The 20200-nt window shown below is 37.3% G+C and overlaps 1 protein-coding gene across 3 annotated transcripts in view; it reads right to left on the bottom strand.

Moving 5' to 3' along the window:
• Positions 1-20200, bottom strand: part of SSR1 (signal sequence receptor subunit 1) — a 38802-nt gene extending 18602 nt beyond the window's left edge. Inside the window, exons 1-8 of one of the 3 annotated variants that reach the window (XM_081296031.1) lie at positions 20022-20199; positions 17645-17757; positions 13778-13865; positions 11625-11887; positions 8948-9024; positions 8352-8430; positions 6229-6322; positions 5884-5948 (exon numbers count right to left, since the gene is read on the bottom strand). In XM_081296031.1, coding sequence (XP_081152157.1) covers positions 5899-5948; positions 6229-6322; positions 8352-8430; positions 8948-9024; positions 11625-11887; positions 13778-13865; positions 17645-17757; positions 20022-20100 — 843 coding nt within the window. In that variant the 5' untranslated portion in view covers positions 20101-20199 and the 3' untranslated portion in view covers positions 5884-5898. Of the gene's footprint in view, positions 1-5883; positions 5949-6207; positions 6323-8351; positions 8431-8947; positions 9025-11624; positions 11888-13777; positions 13866-17644; positions 17758-20021 lie in introns of those variants that run through there. The other 2 variants (XM_081296030.1, XM_081296032.1) reach the window with 2 other exon arrangements.

Here is a 20200-nt window from a genome sequence, read left to right as displayed (position 1 = left end):
GAATATCTTAAGCTTGCCAGCTTACTTATACTACATGCAAAAAGACAGGCAAAAGCACTTCCTTCATCACCAGTTCAAAACACACATCCATGCAAGGATAACATCTATGGTACAATCTCTTACTTAGCTACAAGCTTTTAACTGTAAGATAATCCTTCAAGGGTAACTCCAGTTAAAATGAAAATTTGCAACATTTTTTTCTGAGGAAAAAAATATCTGATATTGGTAACTATACCATTGCAGACACCATGCAAGAATCCTGAATTCTACAATTTAACATGTTCATGCACAAATAAACTCTTAAAAATAGTTTTAAAAGTATGGTATGTCTAGCTCAAAAAATACTTGTTGTCTCCTAATGAATTTTTAAAATTTACAGCTGGGTGCGGTGGAGCACACCTGTAAACCCAGTGGCTCGGGAGGCTGCAACAGGAGGATCACGAGTTCAAAGCCAGCTTCAGCAATGATGAGGCACTAAGCAACTCAGTGAGACCCTGTCTCTAAATAAAATACAAAATAAGGCTGGGGATGTCACTGAGTTCCTGGGTTCAATCCTCGGTACCAAAAAAATTAAATTTATAAATACAGTCCTGCAGTTTACATAATTTTTGGCAATTATACAAATTTATCTGGAATGAGCCATCAGATAAAAGGAAATTAGTATTCAATGTAAAGCTATTCCATGCACATAAGCATATTTTTAAAAATCTCTTCCTTTATTTCTTATACTAGATTCTTAGTAGCATTTATTTAAGAGAAAATAAACATGTTTTGAGTACTTCTATTTTGAGTCAGTAAGAAAAATCATCTAAAATTTTCTTTTTTTAAATTTTTTTAATTTTTGTAGTTGTAGATGGACAGAATGCTTTATTTTATTTGTTTATTTTTATGTGGTGCTGAGGTTTAAACCCAGGGCCTCAACACATGCTAGGCAAGTGCTCTGCCACTGAGCTACAGCCCCAGCCCTTTCTTTTTAAAAAATACTGGTGGTAGAAATTTCTTTAAAAAAAGAAAGACTAGGGGCTGGGGATGTGGCTCAAGCGGTAGCGCGCTCGCCTGGCATGCGTGCGGCCCGGGTTCGATTCTCAGCACCACATACAAACAAAGATGTTGTGTCCGCGATAACTAAAAAATAAATATTAAAATTCTCTCTCTTTCTCTCTCTCCCTCTCTCACTCTTAAAAAAAGAAAGAAAGAAAGAAAGACTAGACATACCTTCTGTTGGTCTTTCATTTTCTTTTGATCCACTGGGGACTGAACCTACAGGTGCTCTATCACTGAGCTAAATCCCACTGTCTTTATTTGGAAACAGAGTCTAAGTTGCCTATGCTGGCCTCATGTGATCCTCCTGCCTGAGCCTCCCAAGGAGCTGGAACTACTGGTGTGTATCAATGGCTCGTGCCCTAGATGCTCAAGGCCCTGGGTTTTGACCCATAGCATTAAGCTAAATTACATAAAGCTATATTCTCAAAAGTTTCTGATTCAGGTTTCCCTATGTAGATTTAAAATACAATTATTAAGCAAAAATCCCATACTTTATGAAAATTAGCTAACCTGACACTTTATAGTTTAAAAAACAAAACAAAAAACTTTGGGGAAGAAGCACCCTAACCCCAAACAAAATTTTATCAGGAAAAACCTGCTTAGTATTGGGTTCGAATTGCTTCCAAGTCTCTTACACTGTGATGAGAGGAGAGTTCTCTCACCTCTCAGGCTCTTGAACCCTGAGGTGTCAGACTGCTCCTCTGCAAAGCTAAGCCCTCAAAGCTTAGGGTGTCTCTTACTTCCAAACACATGCTCTGTTCCACGTTCTTCACAATTTTCTCTTGGTTTTCTTTATTCTGTCCTCAAGTATATAAAGTTCATGTCCCAACTTTGAAAGAAACAGCTGTTTTTCCTAAGCTATCTGCAATTTGGCTCAAGTTCTTTACTCTAAAACCATCTTCTACCATAGTGGCTCTCAAAGGATGATCCAGCACAGCTCCATCAAGATCACCTGAGAACTTAGATGCTCAGATTCTTGGGTCTCACGTTATACCTGCTCAATTGGAAACTCTAGGGATGGGAGACTCAACAATCTGTGCTGAACAAGCCCTCCTGGTTATTCCAAGGAATGCTTGTGTTTGAGAGTCAGGGCGCTAAAGAATTAAGCATAAGAGGAAGGAAAAAAAAATTCAAGTACAAAATCAAATAAAAATATTGGTTAAAATTGAGTTAAGGGGCTGGGGTTGTAACTCAGTGGTAGAGCGCTTGCCTCCCATGTGTGAGGCACTGGGTTTGATTCTCAGCACCACATAAAAATAAATAAAGATATTATGTCCATCTACAGCTAAAAAAGAAAAAAACCTGGAGTTGAAAATAAAAATGTTGGTTTAAACTGAGTTGAAGATATCTGTATGAATACATGATTTTTAAAAGATTTTCATCTGAAACAAGAAGCCAAAAATTAATGACTTCCCAGCATTTTAGTTTCTAGTATCATTCATGGGTCTTTGGAGACACAACCAGCTCTGTATCTTGAGCAGAAAATGCACAGAATAAATTTGGATTTCCATGAGGGCCAGTAGGTAACCAGTCATTTGAAGGTCAAAAGGTTAGGACTGACAGCAATTTAAAAGGGATCCCAAGAGCTAAAAACTAAGAATTTCAGTTTAAGTACGTGCTGACTGAAACATACTGATTTCACGAAAATCCAAGTTTATATACAGTAATTTTTTTAAAAAAGAAAATGAGGAAAACTTTCTGTCACCATTGGGTGGCTTTTATACTAACTTTTTTCTTTGAGTATTGTTTAAAGAGAAGTAGTAAGGATTTACCCTATCTTTCCAATGGACATTAGTGACTACAGTTCCAGTTGATGAAAGTGCTACTTTATAAAAGTTTGGCAATTAGTTAAAATAGAAAAAATTACAATTGAAAGTCATCAATTCTACCTCTTGTGACACATCTTTCTTATGAAAGAATTATAAACTGGTAGTGAGCAGTTTAGAGAACTGCACATCTCTGTGATGTCAAAATACACCCCACAGGTAACTTCCAGCCTGCAGAAGAAAGGCCTCATCTCTTTGAGAAAGATCCTGAGGCTGGCACCCAGAGCCTACGCTCACTTTAACATCACTCATGGTGGGGCAATCAGATGTTGTACTGCTTCATGAGATGCAGGAAGAATTGCTTATGGGATAAAAATGAGGAAGTTAAAGTTAACCAAACTTAATAGACTTAGCTACCAGTTTCAACAAATGTTAGCTAAAAGATGCTTGGAGAAAACTATGAGACAACTCTAGAAGGAAGGACTTTTCAGAGCCTCTTTACTCAGTATGAACCAGCAGCACCGAATTGCTGGGGGCTTGTCAGGGACAGGAAAGCTGAGGCCCCACCCAAGAGTTACTGAGTGAGTCCAAACCTGCCTCCATGCAAGACTTCCCAGGGATATGTACACACTCTTCGGAGAAGCACTTTTGGCACTATTATAAATTAAAAAGCACGTAAGAGACTTAAAAACTAGATGCAATTCATCTTCCTGATGAAATCAAAATCAACAACAAAAAGTTGTAAAGGATTATTTGAATTAAACGAAGAAATCTCAACACAAACTGGCATTATATGAAATAAAATGGTTACTTCCTGAAAAGTGATGGTATTTTGTCAGACACAGTGACGTGCGCCTACAGCCCAGCTATTCAGGAGGTAGTGACAGGAAGATCACTTTATTTTAAGAATTCAAGGCCACCTTGGGCAATATAGTGAGACCCTATCTCAAAAAAGTAAATAATTTTAGTGACCTCAAAGCCAACCATCTTTTGAGCACTTGGGAAACATGAATGATACAAACCTACTTTGCCTACTTCCTATTATACAAGATTAAATTTTGCTTCACAGGGCAATAATTCTTAGCTTTTAAGTTCATGGATGATGTTTAGGAGAAAGGTACAATGAAACCAACTCCCCAATCTATTTGTAACATAAAAAAAATTTTTTTGGGGAGGTGGTGGCTTCATAACCATTTTTATGACTTTAACAGTTTTTTGTTTTTGTTTTTCTTTTTTCCCCCCAGTGCTGGGGCTAGAACCCAGGGCCTTGTACATGCAAGGCAAGTGTTCTACCACTAAGCTGCCCTGGCTGGCCTTTAATTTGCGATCCTCTTGCCCCAGCCTTCCAAATAATTGGGATTACATAACTTTTTAATTAACTTTTATTGTTTTAAAAAGGAGATAGTTAATTCTGCAGAAGACTTTTAGAATTAACTGTTTATAGATAATGTGTATTTTAAATATAAAGACTTCATAAGTAAATCTAATAAACTATAAATAGGCTATGGTCTCTACTTCAAGCTACATACTGAGTGTCAGGATGATGAGCAATTAGTCCTTACAGAAATTATTTACTCCCATGAATTGACCTATGTTATCATTTCCCTATGTCTCTAAATCCGGACTCATTTATGCAACTTCTAAACACTTCCTGCACTGCCTTACCCAGGAATTTCTAAGGATCTTCCCACTCAACATGTCTTTTTTTTCCAGGATCAAACCCAGGGCCTTGTGTATTTGTGTATGCCAAGCAAACACACTCTCATTGAGCCACACCTCCAAGCCCCTATCCAACACACCTAATCCAAACTCATTCCTGTCCATCCTGTGTGCTCTGGCTGCCCCCTCAGACAATGGGACATTAATGGTTCCACCTTCTCACAACAGTCAAAAACAAACAAAAACAGCGTCATCAAAAGTCCTCAATGCTGCACATCTTTCAACACTTCTGCCTCAGTTTAGGCCCTAATTATTTCTCCTGTACATTCCTGAAATCATCAACTGGCATCTCGGTTTTCAGTAGCTCCTGTAGCCAGCTGTCCTCCACAAAGCTATTATAAATTATTTTTAAAACATAAAATTGTTATTCATCTACTTTAAAGTGTCTGATGGCTACTTTTTGCCTAGAAGATAGGGCAAAAGTATTTAGCATAGCACAAAAAACCTTGAAGAGTCCTTCTCCAACTGTTCAAGTCTCCAAACAAAGGTCGACTGTTCCTGGGAGTGATTTCCTCCTTTCCTAGAAGGTCCTACCAAGCTCTCAAGATTTTGTATTCACTTTTAATAAAGTACCTGTCATATGGTAATTATATTTGGAATAGAGAGAGATAGCTCACAGAGAGCCAATTCAATTTTTAAAACTAAGGACTTGAACAAGCAAAGGAAAACAAAAAACAAAACAAAAAAAGGAACTAAAAACTAAAGTCAGTAAATGCATGTATAAAAAAGTTGAACCTCATTCTTTAATGATAAATTAAAACACTCATAACATTTAATACTTAAGAAAGATTAGTGAAACTGGAGGACACACCCCTGAGAATATAAATTAGTACTAACTTTTGGAATGGAAATAGGACACTTTCTACAAAAATTAAAATGCACATAACCTGAGACCTATTGATTCTACATTCAAGAAGTCATCCTATGAATTTACACATAAGGGTATTTATTAGCATTTTTTTTTAAAAGAGTGAAAAACCACCTGTACTGAACACTTATAGAAACATATGTACAGAAAATACCTATAATACAAATGTGAACTTAACACCAATCATTTGTTGAAAATGGGATTTGTAAAGCCAGGAGCTGACTTTTTCACTACTGTACAATCTAAAACTGTGCAATGAGGCTATACTGCTTTCTAATAAATGCTTCTTAAAAGTCCTTCACCAGGAGGGAAAAAATTCCTACATTAAATAGTTATTTTAACAAACTGCCTATGTAATAAGATTTGTTAGGTTAAACTATCAGGTAGTATTTTAGGTTTAGTGAGTGGTTTTTCCAATAAAATTTAGTACTAGAAAACTGTTGCATTACTCATCAAATTTGCTATAAAGCGTTCATATGCTATACAAGAGCCCCCAAAACTCTAGCAAACAGCATTAGAAAAATTAATTGCCTCACCTCTTCTACTCTGCACTGAAGCAACAGGAAAGAAAAGAGACAGGAAAAAGATTAGGAATGTAAAGAATTCACACATTTGTAAATAAACTGCAGGTTTGGAGGCATTTCTAAATGAAAGTATAAAAAAATACTAAAAACAATAAATGTTCAAAGTCTTCATTAGTCATTGTTCTAGATTCTACACAATGGAAAAGACAAATGCTAAGTAGTATTACCACATTTTTTTTGCTAAATCTAAAATATTTAATTTTCATTTAAGAGAAATACTTCCCACCAAGTTTGTAAGACTACTTACTGATTTGATTCAAAGTTTCTTGAGGAATCCAACTCATGTCAACATCATTCTGACTTGATGTACCCATTTCTACTTTCTGTATGGGTCTCTTGCGCTAAGAGAAATGTATTTCAAAAGAGTTCCATTATGTTGCTTATTCTAATTTTTAAAACACAATCAAAAAATTTTATCTGATCTTAGTAAATAAATTATGTTCTTTTCCAGTGTTAAAACATACTCCTAACAAATATTTTATTCACTAGAAGAGTAAAATCATGTCTAGCATTAATATAAAGAATTAACTGGGTGCAGTGGTACACACCTATAATCCTCACCACTCAGGAGGCTCAAGGTCAGCCTCAACAAATTATGGAGACCTTGTCTCAAAATAAAGAGTTAAAAAGGTCTGGGAGATGTAGCTCAGTATCGAAGTGCCACTGGGTTCAACTCTCAGTACTACAAATAATAAAAATAAAAGACTTTTATCCTTGCTATAAAACTTTGTGTTATACCACTGGTGGACAAAACAAGAATGTCTACTTATACAATGATTTTCTTTCCACTTAGGAATCAAAATCAAAGAATAAATTTCTGGCCAATGAAATTCAGAATAATTACTAAAAAGTTGCAAAAAGGCTATCTGACACTGTAAGCTAGATACAACTAAACAAGTAAAACCTCATTATCTATAAGCAGTATTATTTGTTTAGATCATAAGTTAATTCTGAATACAAAGAATAACTGAAAATGGCTTTGTTTAAATGAAAAAGCAAACTGTAGTCAGTTATACCAAATATATGAATGTACAGCAAAAATCCAACTGTTATGAAAATAAGACAAAGATAGTTATAAACACTCTGAAAATGGAGAGCATCTGTTTACGGCCTAAAGGATTATATTACAGTATTTGACACAAATGATGTAATGCATTCCCACTAAAAGAATGGGATGGGTTTTCCTTTTTGTGGTGTGGGAAGAAGAGAAGTGAGAGAGAGAGTGAATGAGGAAAAAGGGGAGAGACATGATGGAAGGTTAGCCACCAAATCCAGAGAGAACCATGATGGGGGTGAGTACTTCAGTGTTACGCTTAATTAAGTAGATGTTTGATCAATAGGATAAATATAGTCAAATTCATTCTTTAGCAAATGAAAGAACTCATTCACTAAGAATAAGCCCCACAATTAAGAATAATGAAGTGAAAATAAAAAGTTGAGTGGGTTTCAGATAAAACATGAAAGGGGCTAGGATTGTAGCTCAGTGGCAGAGCGCTTGCCTTGCACACGTGAGGCACTATGTTTGATCCTCAGCAACGAATAAATAAAAAGTATTGTATCCATCTACAACTAACAAAACTAAAAAAAAAAAAAAAAATCATGAAAAAGTGTAATTCTAGGTAAAAAAAAACTTTCTGAATTTCAGGAATAAAAATTCTAGGGTAATTCACAGTGAAAATAATTTCCAGGTGCAGTAGCACGTATCTGTGATCCCAGTTTATCAGGAAGCTGAGGCAGGAGGATATCAAGTTCAAGGCTAGACTCAGCAACTAGCAAGACCCTTTCTCAATAAAAAATAAAAAAGGGCTGAGGTTATAGATAAGTAGTAAAGTAGCCCTGGGTTTAATCCCCAGTACTGAAAAAAAAAAAAAAAAAAAAGATAGTACAGGTATACAGGTCACACTAAAGGATGTAGACAAAGGACACTAATTGTGTGCATGTCTCAAAGTCTCAACAAATTCAAGTCACATATCCAAAGTTTCACCTTTGGGTTTCATTTTAAAAAGGTACAATGAAGCTGTAACTCTAGAATAATCTACAGTGAGAGTAAGAAGTCATGAAGAATTAGATCAAGCTTAACTTAGTACTGTGACAACTTTTAAAGAATGGCTTTGAGAGTTGTTCAAGCTGTTGGCGCAGTGGCGCATGCCTGTAATCCCAGCGACTGGGGAGGTAGTGACAAAAGGATCTCGAGTTCAAATTCAGCCTCAGGAAAAGTGAGACACTAAGCAACTCAGTGAGACCCTGTCTGTAAATAAAACACAAAACAGGGCTGGGGATGTGGCACAGTGGTTGAGTGCCCCTGAGTTCAATCCCCAGTACAAAAAAAAAAAAAAAAAAAAAAAAAAAAGTTGTTCAAACATTAATTACCTTTCTAGATTCTAGGAGTTGATGAAGGCCAATGACAACCAGAAGTCCAAGACCAGCAAGGAACATATACATAAAGATTCTGGCATAAAAGAAAAAACATAAATTGGCTGTAATTCATAAGAAATACCACAGCTAATTACAACTATAATTCTAACACATTTCATAATTTTATAGTTTATTCTGTGCAACTGGGTTTAAAAATTACTTTAGGTCAACATATGTAAGAAATAAGAAATGATTCACCATTCAAAAAGAACATATTTTTCAAGATAAAATATAATTTACAAAAAGTCAGTAATTTTAGAGGCATATATCTTAGCTTTGGCTAATGATCAGCTTCAGAAAACATGGAGTAGAAAAGAATTTACGACAGAAAGCCAACTACTACCTTTTAAAGGATTTTTCGTCAGTTTGAATCATCTTTCCTAGCTTGGTATTATACATATAAGAATCACATACAGTATGGATCTATGCAGTAAAGATTTCACCAAATCTGTATAGTCCATTCCATTTTGACCATTAAAAACAATACTTTGAAATCAGAACATGCCCTCTAGTTCTGCCTTGAGAGATCAAGTTCTACAACTTTCACTTACGTTTCTCCATCTAACCCATCTTCTCTTTCAATAACTGTAACTGTTTGATTGAAGACAGCATCTTGGAATACGTTGCCCTGTAAAGAATAAACATTTAAAAAAAAAATTCACAAAAATTGAAATGCACTGAGAGAAGGAACTCTCATAAGAATTTTTAAAACTGGTACTCTGTAACAGATTTCTTATAGCTCTCTCATCATCTAGAAGGAAAGACTTTACAAAATCATATACTTGCACAATTCAATGCCAGGGACTCAACATTCTGATTTCAATTTCTTCTATAAAATAAAAATGCCTCAAGCTCTGTTATCCTCCACTTTCTTTGAGGAGTGGGGAGATGGCACAAGGGCCAAGGAAAGAGTAAAAATGAGATAAAACTTGCAGAAAGAAACAAAACTCACAGAGTATTCTGATACCTGCAGCTCAAGTTTGTCTGCAATCCTCCAACACACAGATGGAAGCATGAAAATGTAGAACAGTAGCTGCAGTGGCAGATCACACAGACCTGAACAAAAGTCAAAATTATGTTCTAAACTTACAATGGGATGAAAACCAATTCCTTCAAAATAAATGGGTTGCTGATTTTCAGAATCAAAATATTTTCTTGTTATGGTCTTGAAAAATCAATGGGTCATAGACAGCTGTTCTCAATGTTCAATGCTCTACACACAGGTAGTATATTTTCAAAACCACCACTTATTGCTAAATACTAATTATGTAATTTTATTTCAAGGCCTTTCAATGTGCACTCAAAATGAAACTGAAACTACACTTTACCAACTGGATGTAGTTCTATTTAAAAATATGATAAAATCGATAATTTTCAAACTACATAATTATAAAAGTTCAGGAAACTTAGTATCATATTTTGAAAACAAAGAATGAAAAAACAGGGGCTGGGGTAATGGATCAGTGCCTAGGATGTGTGAGGCACTAGATTCGATCTCAGCACTGCATATAAATAAATAAAGGTACATTGACAACTAAAAAGTATTTTTAAAAAAATGAAAAAACTTTCCTACTTTCTACTAAATAACTCTAAAAATGAAAAATTTAGGGGCTGGGATTGTGGCTTAGTGGTGGAACGCTCGCCTAGCACAGGCGGGACCCGGGTTCAATCCTCAGCACCACATGAAAATAAAGGCATTGTGTTGTGTCCATCTACACCTAAAAAATAAATATTAAAAAAAATGAAAATTTTAATTGTAGCACAAGAAATTTAACTCAGGTAAACATGTTAACACTAGGATAATGAAAATCATGAACAACTTCTAAGAAGAAAACTTTGAAAAGGAAATTGTTCATATGTGTTCTCTGAAGAACAGTTTTCACCAAGACGTCAACCACCAAAAGTAAAATTTTAGTGTTTCTTGTTCAGTCACTGAATATACATAAAAATACATATCATAAAACATCAGCTTATATTCAGGACATTTGGTTCTCATAAATTAAAGCCAACCCATAAACCCTGCTGCTAAAACTATCTGGCTATAAGCTAGATGTAGAGGAGCACACCTGTCATCTGAGCAACTGGGGAGGCGGAGGCAGGAGGATCAAAAGTTTGAGGGCAGACTCAGCAATTTGGTGACATCCTATTTCAAAAATAAAAGACTAGGGATATAGCTCAGTGGTAAAGTACCCCTGGATTCAATCCCTAGTAGTAAGAAGAAAGAGAGAAGAAAAAATTGAAATAAAAAGGGCTGGGAGCAGGAAGCAGTGGCGTACATCAGTAATCCTAGCAGCTTGGGAAGCTGAGACAGGAGAATTACGAGTTCAAAGCCAGCTTCAGGAACTGCAAGGAACTAAGCAACTCAATGAGACCCTGACTGAATAAAATAAACTACAAAATAGGGCTGGGGATGCGGCTCAGTGGTCAAATGCCCCCGAGTTCAATCCCTGGTACTAAAAAAGGGGGGCTGGGAATATAGCTCAGTGGTAAAGTACCCTGGGGTTCAAGTCCCTGTATCACCCCCTCCCCCACCAAAAGAGAGAGCTGGTTTTATTTTGTCTGAATATATAAAATGATGAAAAACCAGCTACAAAAAAAGTAGAAGTAGTAAAATGGGCCAAAAATCAGGCAATGACAGGAGCAAATTACATATATTAACCTCTAAATAAGTAGTAGACTATTGTGTGGCGTATTGCTTCTTCCTTCTAGGATCCAGATCAAGTCACTACCACACTCATGCGACAGTACCTAAACACAAAGACACCTCTAGTACGGGTCACTCAGCAGTTTCATCACTGTTTTCAACCACCTCTCCTCCAAATTATAGACTCCAAGACACATGTGCGAATTTACATTCACGACCTTGGTGCCTACCATGGTTTCAACCACAAAATAGGCACCTGTACAGAAAAATATTTAACAATGTTAATTATCCCCAACAATCTCTAACCTTTTTTTTTTTTTAAAGAGAGAGGGAGAGAGGGAGGGAGAGGGGGAGGGGGAGAGGGAGGGGGGGGAGAGAGAGAGAGAGAGAGAGAGAGAGAGAATTTTTAATATTTATTTTTTAGTTATCAGCGGACACAACATCTTTCTTTGTACATGGTGCTGAGGATCGAACCCGGGCCGCACGCATGCCAGGCGAGCGCGCTACCGCTTGAGCCACATCCTCAGCCCCAATCTCTAACCTTTTAAAAAAAGTAAAAAGTAAAAAGGTTTAGAAGAACTTACATTCAAGTCTTTGTAGTTCAGATTGATGACCAGACCAAAGGGTCGTCCACCCATGGGCTCTGCAGGAATGAAGGAATACTCAAAAGTGGCCTGTCTCTGGGGTGGCACTACAGTGTTCAGAGGCAGAGCTGTGAAATTCTGGATATAAAACTGGTAGTCCTGAGGATAACGAAATGAGGCATCTAGGGATTCCACAATAAAATCTTCTGTACCCTTGTTTGTAAAGCCTACCAAGAACTTCACTATGTTATTTGCTGGAAAATCTGAGAAACAAAAAAAGACAAAAAAATTAGAACATATTCAGAGTACAAATGCAACACACATTACTAATGGACGCTGGCACACTTTCCTGCTGTATTCAGACTTGGTTTCAGAATCCTTTTCCAGAGAGCACTCCAGCACATGCTAACTAGTGAAAAACTAGAGCTAGATTGTATGCTGACACTCTTTTGTCTACGCTTGAGCACTCCAACTTGAGAGCTGAACTGAGCATCTTGACTTCAGACCAGATAATATCCAAATTCTGTGGTCTAAGAAAAAGTTGGGTCCTTCTGGTAGCAAGATTATTGTGTAGGGAGTTATACAACTGAGTACCTATACAAGTAAAGAGAAAAATGACAAAGAAAAAAATCTAAGGGGTTCATTGGAACACTTGTGTTAGTACTAGAACAAAAAAAAATTACATTTTTGAATTCCTATCCAATTACATAAGTAATCAAAAATGCAAATTTGAAGGTAAATCAGCTACAAAAATAAATTTTTGAAAATCACTTATACTTTTTGTAGCCTGTAGGTGGAAGTTATAACACATGAGTATAAAACAGAACACATTTTCAATATTAAGTGTTAAATTATCATGTTATTGTCAATCAAGCTAAGCTTCATCCAGTATGACATAAGTTGTGCAGTCAGACAGATCTAGATTTGAATATGGTCTCCATGATCTATTTATGAACTGGGTAACCCTGGGGTTTGTTAGGATTAAATAATATTTGTGAAATATTGAGAACAGTGCCTACCAAGCTATCTTCAATAAACATCAGGCATTACACATTTATAGGTTGAACATCACTAATTCAAAAACTGGAAATGCTCCAAAATCTGAAACTTGAGTGCCAATATGACGTTACAAGTAGAAAATTCCACAACTGATACTCAAGTGATGGATTATAGTTAAAATACCAGTGCACTAAAAGAACTGTATAACATCACCTTTAGGTGTATATGGAACAAATGGATTTCATATTTTGACCTTGGTTCCATCCCTAAGATACCTCATTATATATACACAAAAATATTCGAAAATCCAAAAAAACTTCCGGTTCTAAATATTACAGGTAAGGGATACTTGATCTGTATTTTCTTTTAAAGAAACCTAGGCTCTAACCAAGACCTACTTGGAAAGTTTTTAAAATATAGCACAGTTATCTAGGTTCTAACTAAGGACTAATCAAAAGCTACAATATTTTCACTAATATTTACACACTCAAAATATAGCAAAATTACTTTGCTGAGGTAGTTTGAAAGAATTTTAAAGACAATATCTTTGGGCTGGGGTTGTGGCTCAGCAGTATAGTGCTTTCCTAGCATGTGCGAGGCCCTGGGTTCAATCATCAGCACCATATAAAAATAAATAAATAAAACTGGGGCTGGGGATGTGGCTCAAGCAGTAGCACGCTCGCCTGGCATGCGTGCGGCCCGGGTTCGATCCTCAGCACCACATACAAAGATGTTGTGTCCACCGAAAACTAAAAAATAAATATTAAAATTCTCTCTCTTAAAAAAAAATTAAAATAAATAAATAAAATAAAGATATTGTGCAAAACTACAACTGAAAATAAAATATTTTTTTTAAAAAACAATATCTTTAAAAGGGAAATCTAACTTCTAGTTAAACTAGACAGGATTTATTATTCCCCTTAGTTAAAATACCTGCAATACCACTATACAGGTATTGGTACCCATATATATGAGATTTTTTCCAAAATACTTGTTTGCACAATACTCCTTATATAAAAGGAGATTAAAAAAAGACCTTAAGTATTACACCAATGCTCTCCCCCCTCCCTTAAAAAAAAAAAAAAAAAAAAAAAAAAACAGGCTTGGCATTTAAAAATTCACATCTGAATTGAAAACTAGCAATTCTGTATTACCTTCTCCTTTCACAAACAGGATAGTTGTATCTGCACTTGGTGATGCTTCAGGTTCACCAGATACATCTTCTTCCTCTTTATCTTCTGCCTAAGAAAGAAAACATTAAAAAGAAATTACTAGGGGCGGGGGAGATCACTTACATACAGACACTTTATCAGATTTGGGACAAAATACTGCTTCTTCATGGCTTTGTCAGTATTAGTGGGATGAACATCACTGTATCTCTTTAGTTAACTTAAACAGTGCATCTAAATGTTCATACCAATTCCCAAGGAGTCTGACAGATCTGACTCAGGGTCTAGTGTGAATCCTGAAATTCTTTAATTCTAATAAAAGCATCAAGGAAATGCCAAGACTACTAGTATTCTGACCACACTTTGAACTGCAAGATTCTGGATCAAGGGTTGGTAAGCTAACTTCCTGTAAAAAACTAAATAGTAAATAAAGCTTTGCAAACCATAAAATCCCTCTTGAAAATGCTCAAGGTTATAGCATGAAAGCAGTCACAGAAAATAAATGAATAAGCAAGGTTATGTCTATTCTGGAGCCAAATTTTGCCCACCCCTGTGGATCTTGTTAATAGTCTACAACAATTTCCATTCTAATTAAAAGGAAAATTTCCCCCTAAGAATCAGTCACATGGGGCTGGGGCTGAGCGGTAGAGCGCTTGCCTAGCATGTGTGGGGCGCTGGGCTCAATCCTCAGCACCACAAAAAAATAAGCAAATATATAAAGGTATCGTGTCCAACTATAACTAAAAAATATTTAAAAAAAAAGACTCAGCCACATAAGTTGAAAGAAACGTTTTAGAGCGAGCCAGGTGTGGGGGCACAAGCCTATAATTCTAGTGATTTGGGAGGTTGAGAAAGAAGGATTCCAAGTTCAAGGCTAGCCTCAGCAACTCAAGTGAGATCCTGTCTCAAAATAAAAAAATAAAAAATAAAAACGTCTAGGGATATAGCTCCATGGTAAAGCACCTCTGGGTTAACTCTCCAGTGCAAGAAAAAGAGAAGAGAAAGAGTAAGTGATCAAGGATCTTATTGGGGTGATAGAAATAACTCTCCAGTGCAAGAAAAAGAGAAGAGAAAGAGTAAGTGATCAAGGATCTTATTGGGGTGATAGAAATATCCTAAAACTGGAAGTGTCTTAAAACTTGGTTAATTTACTAAAAATCAGATTGTATACTTAAAATGGGATTTTTATGATAAAACTGTATCTCACTGAAAATGTGAATAAATTTAATATTTAAAATGTTAAACCTGAGAGAAGCACCATGTCTTCAGTTGAACAATCATAAACTGAGATGCTTATGGGTGTCATTGTTCACTAGCTTTAAACATTTTGTAGATGAGAAGGCACTCAAACCTTTCAATGAATGAGGAACTGTATTGAATTTTAAATATTTTTAATGATACCATTTATTTAAAAGTTTTTACTTTTGGGAAAAGAGACCCCTCAAGAAAGTCCCAGCTACACAGGAAGCTGAGACAGGAGAATCGTTTGAGTCCAAGAATTTAACATCAACCCAGGCAAAATAGCATCTCAGGGGGGGGGGGGGGAAAGACCCCCAAGTAGGAAAAACCATAAACTGTAGGAATAAAGTGGAAAAAATGTACCTGAGAAAGAACTAAGAACAATTACATCTAAGATATGATTAATGGGTTGCAGACTAAAATGAAATGGAAGAAGTTAACAAGACAACAGCTCAAAGAATATGAAGTAGGATGGATGTTAAGTGCTGACTTCCTTTGTGGACATATACAATTTGAGGTACTTAATGGAGCACCCAGACACTGCTATCCTGTGAAGAGCTGGAGATATCAGTATGGTGCTCAGAAATGAGGCTAGAAAGTCACTAATAAAGGGTGGTAGTAGTTAAAAAAAGGTTTCACGAACATTACAGGAGTAGGCAGAGAAAGAGAAGGTAACAGAAAGATCAAAAAGCAGAAACTGGTAAAGGAACACTGAGAGGATTCTAACCAAAGCCAACATTAAAGGATCCAAGGAAAGTATACTCAGAAAATGCTAAAAAGAGTTCAAATATCATACCTGACTCTGTCCAGGATTTTGGCCATCAGGTTGCTGGTGACCTTAGTAAGAATAGTTTCACTAGATATATGGGACCAGACCATAGTAGAGAACAAATGTGAAAAGAAAGAAACTGTACAGGGTAGTCTTTCTTCAAGAAGAACCAGACGTGGTGGCACATGCCTCTCTAATTCCAGCTGCTTGGGAGAGTGAGGAAGACAGTGAGTGGCTATCATGGGCAGCTTAGTGAGATACTGTCTCAAAGTTACCAAAAAAAAAAAAAAAAAAAAAGAACGAAAGAAAATTACTGGAGTTATAGTTCAGCGCCCCTGGCTTAAATCCCCAGTACCAAAAAATTTTTAAATACAAATAAAAATAAATCACAAGATAAGATTAGCTTACGTGAAAGATATACCCCATAAAAATGAAATCAAAGAAGAAATCTGTATTTAAGGCAAATTACTTTGATATTAAAATAACAGGAAAATAGGAAATTGGTGGTTCAACCTCAGAAGGAAATTACAACATTTAGAGTCATGAAAAATTTTAGGTGCATAGCATGAGAAAGGAAAAAAAAACCTATGCTGGGCGCAATGGGAACAGGAAAGACAGCAGAATAAATCAGATATAACTTTCCTATACTTATATATGAATACACGACCAGTTAACTCCACATCATGTTCAACAATAAGAATGGGATCAAACCTGTAATAGATTGCACTCCATGTATATATGTCAAAATACAACATACTATCATGTACATCTTAAAAAAAAAAAAAAAAGCTGGGTTCAGTGGTACACACCTGTAATCCCAGTAGCTTGGGAGGCTGAGCCAGGAGGATTATGAATTTAAGGGCAGCCTCAGCAACTAGGCGAGATCCTATGTCTAAATAAAATATAAAAAAGGTCTGAGGATGTAGCTCAGTGGCAGAGCACTCCTGGGTTCATCCCGAGTACCAAAAAGAAAAACAAAACAACAAAATATCTATGTAAAAAATCTGGGCTGGGATTGTGGCTCAGTTGTAGAATGCTTGCCTAGTATGCGTAAGGCACTGGGTTCAATCCTCAGCACCATACAAAAATCAAATAAAGGTATTGTGTCTACCTACAACTAAAAAACATATATATTAACAAAAAATCTCAGGCTAGGGATATAGTTCAGTTGGTAGACTGCTTGCCTTGCATGCAGAAGGCCCTGGGTTCAACACCATATAAACACACACAAAAAAACATCTATCCTATACAATAGGACTACAATAGTCCCAAAGAGGAAATTAAATTATCTAGAAGCATGCTGCAATGATCATGATTCCAGCCTGCCATTCTGTTTTACTGTAATTATACAGTAAAAAAATTCATGGCTAGACAACTAAGAGATCTTCTCTAACCCCCTTACTCTTTACAGGACATATTTTACATATTATTTATCATCTGTTCCTTACCTCATCCCATCAACACACATATCTCGTCTGTCCAAAGCAGCATCCAGAACAGCACAGACTCACTACATGAGACTCAATGACTGCTTATTGAATGAAAGCGAGAAAACTGAGATCCAGAAAGAGAAGCCTGAAGGCTAAATACCATGGACCCCAAATTTGTCCACTCCTGGTCCACTGCTAGTCCCACTACATTTAGCTTCCTAAATTCATGCCCGTTGGTATGATCTTGAATCATTCTTTAAGTGTGTCATGTCTCCTTCCCAATTCAATACATATGCTCTATCCTCAATGACAAGCTCCTATTCACCCAACTTCAATCCATTTTGATCATAATAACAAACCACTGACAGTAAAAATTTTAATACCAAACTTTGTATTAAATAGTATAACACTAACCAAATCTGTGGGTTCATCTTCTTCTACCTCAGCTTCATCGTCTTCATCTTCAATTATTGAATCTTCCACTGTTTCTTCATCCTCTGTAAGATCCTGTGCCACTGCTAATGAGCCTAATGATAAAATACAAAGTAAGCAATTATCCTTCACCTGGAATACTAACTTTTTTAAATATTTGGTATAAGCAACAAAATGTTCACTCTGGAGTAACTTAATCCCCCAGCCACTTGAATGATGACAAATTACACTATATCTAAAAATACTTGTATTATTTTACTAGTATTCTTAACTGGTTGTTAATTTTAATAGAAAATACTGTTTAATTTTAAAAAGCACCCAACAGCTAGAAAATGAACTGCAGAAATTGAAGATCCCCTGAATCCCAGAGGAAGAACTTCAAGCAATCTGGTTAAGCAAATAAAAAATAATAAGTTTGGTGCAAAGAAAAGAAACTCCCCTAAATTTAATCCCTGTCATTAACCATATAAAATAAAACAACAAAAAACATTCAGGTTTAAAAGAAAACAACATTCTCAATATCTAGGCAAGAAACATCAGAGCTTACAACAGCTGAAACTCTTAGAATCTACTAACAAGTAACTAAAAATGACTAATACCTGTATCTTCCCCTATGATAAAAACTAGCTTGTGCCAGGCACAGTGGCGCAAGTGGCTCAGGAGGCTAAGGGAGGAGGAGTGGGAGTTCAAAGCCAGCCTCAGCAAAAGTGAGGCACTAAGCAACTCACTGAGACCCGTCTCCAAAAAAAATACAATATAGGGCTGGGGACGTGGCTCAGAGGTCAAGTGCCCCTGAGTTCAATGCCTAGTACCAAAAAAAAAAAAAAAAAAAAAAAAACTAGCTTGCACAAAACAAATTGTTTAGTAAAAACATATTCTAACTTAAGGGTTGAGAGCAAAGAAAGAGTCCAATTATTTTTGCATATGGCTTTGAACATATTTTAAATATTATAAGCAAAAGTTATGTGCACTCATAATGCCAAGAAATTATAAATCAATTTTGTAGGCAAAAGTATTCTAAGTAAGTCATAATGTATCTATTTCTGGCAAGACCCTCAAAAGCATTTCAAAGTTCCTGAAACTCTTCCAGCAGAAAGAATGATGATGTGGCAGTTCAGTTGAGGGGGAAAAAATGTGGAAAGGGAAACATGTGCAATATCTAGGAAAAATGGTATTTATTAAGTACTATACATTGCAAGTTTTTTTCACCTCCTTGAGTTCCTACTGCTAAAATGGTACCTTCCTAATTTTACAAGTCATTTTCAGTTAAAACAAACAAACAAACAAACAAACTCTCTGGACATAGCCACTAAACAGAAACCAGTCCCTTCACTCTTCTTTGCCAAACAGCTTGTGGGCACTGGACATCATCATTCATTAGGCCAGAGTTTAACTTATGGAATGGGTTCTAGTAACCACTTAGACTAATTCTTTCACTTTACAAGTTGGACACCTAAGTTCATAATACCAAGGCAAGAAGCCAAGATTCCACATTTTTAGGTTCTGCCATCTAAGTTTTTTCACCCAAGTTTTTTAACTGTTGAAATGAATAAACCTATATAAATTGGGGTGGGATAGAGTAGGGCTCAAAGTCCACTCTCGTCCCCCAGCACAAGACGAGATTTCCAACCAACAAAAAGTAGAAAGGAAAAATGGAAGGAAGAAAGGAAGAAAGAGAAAGAAAGAAAGAAGAAAAGCCATTGAATGAGAGATTCCGTAGGGATTCTGCAGTCCACCTAGACCAGAGGCTGACAACTGGGTGAGGATGCGGAGTTTTTCGGAAATCAAGCCTCCCGATAACACACAGGGATCAGATGCGGATAAGCGAAGACAGAGGACCAGAAAAACGATGCTCTAACAGCATGGGTGTGCAGAAAACAGGAGTTTCAGCAAATGAATTAAGGAGGACTTCTAGTGTGGAAGCTAAAGACACGTCAGCCCAAGAGCTAGAAGATGGGGGTGGAGCGGCGCCGGAGGCGGCCGAAAGAAATAAAACCGGGCTGCAGCGCTCTGCGGGCGCAGCACCCGCCGCCCCAAGCCTGCGACTTCGGCCGCACACCCTCCAGCTCCGGCCACACACCACCCAACTCCGGCCACCTCTGCAGGCGTGGGTCCCGCCCGCAGGAGCAAGGTCGCTCCGGCACGGCCCTCCGCGCGGAAGGGACCAAGGCTCAGGCCGGGTGTGAACTCTGCCCGCGCGCCAGCCGCCTACCACGAGCCGGGGATTGGGGAGCAAGGGGAGGGAGGCCGGCGAGGTGGACGCGGTCCCCAGGAGCCCGAGCTCCGCCGCCTCCAACTTCAAACTTGTCGCTGGCGTCTCCTGAACTGCCAACCCCGCCGCCCACTCCCCTCGCCTCACCTCCCGGGCCGCCTCGGAGCAAAACGGTGGCGGGGAATACCAGCAAGAGCAGCAGAAGCAGGCGGGGGAGGAGTCTCATGGTGCGGCCGGTCCAGTGTCCAGTCCCAGTCCGCAAGTGCTCTCGGCCGCTCCGGCGGTAATGGCGTTACTCTTCATCCGGGCTCCGTCAGGGGCGGGGC

This window comes from Spermophilus citellus, assembly GCF_964194105.1.
Source record: "Spermophilus citellus genome assembly, chromosome: 5".
Taxonomy (NCBI): Eukaryota; Metazoa; Chordata; class Mammalia; order Rodentia; family Sciuridae; genus Spermophilus; species Spermophilus citellus.
This window is presented reverse-complemented; position numbering and strand designations above follow the sequence as displayed.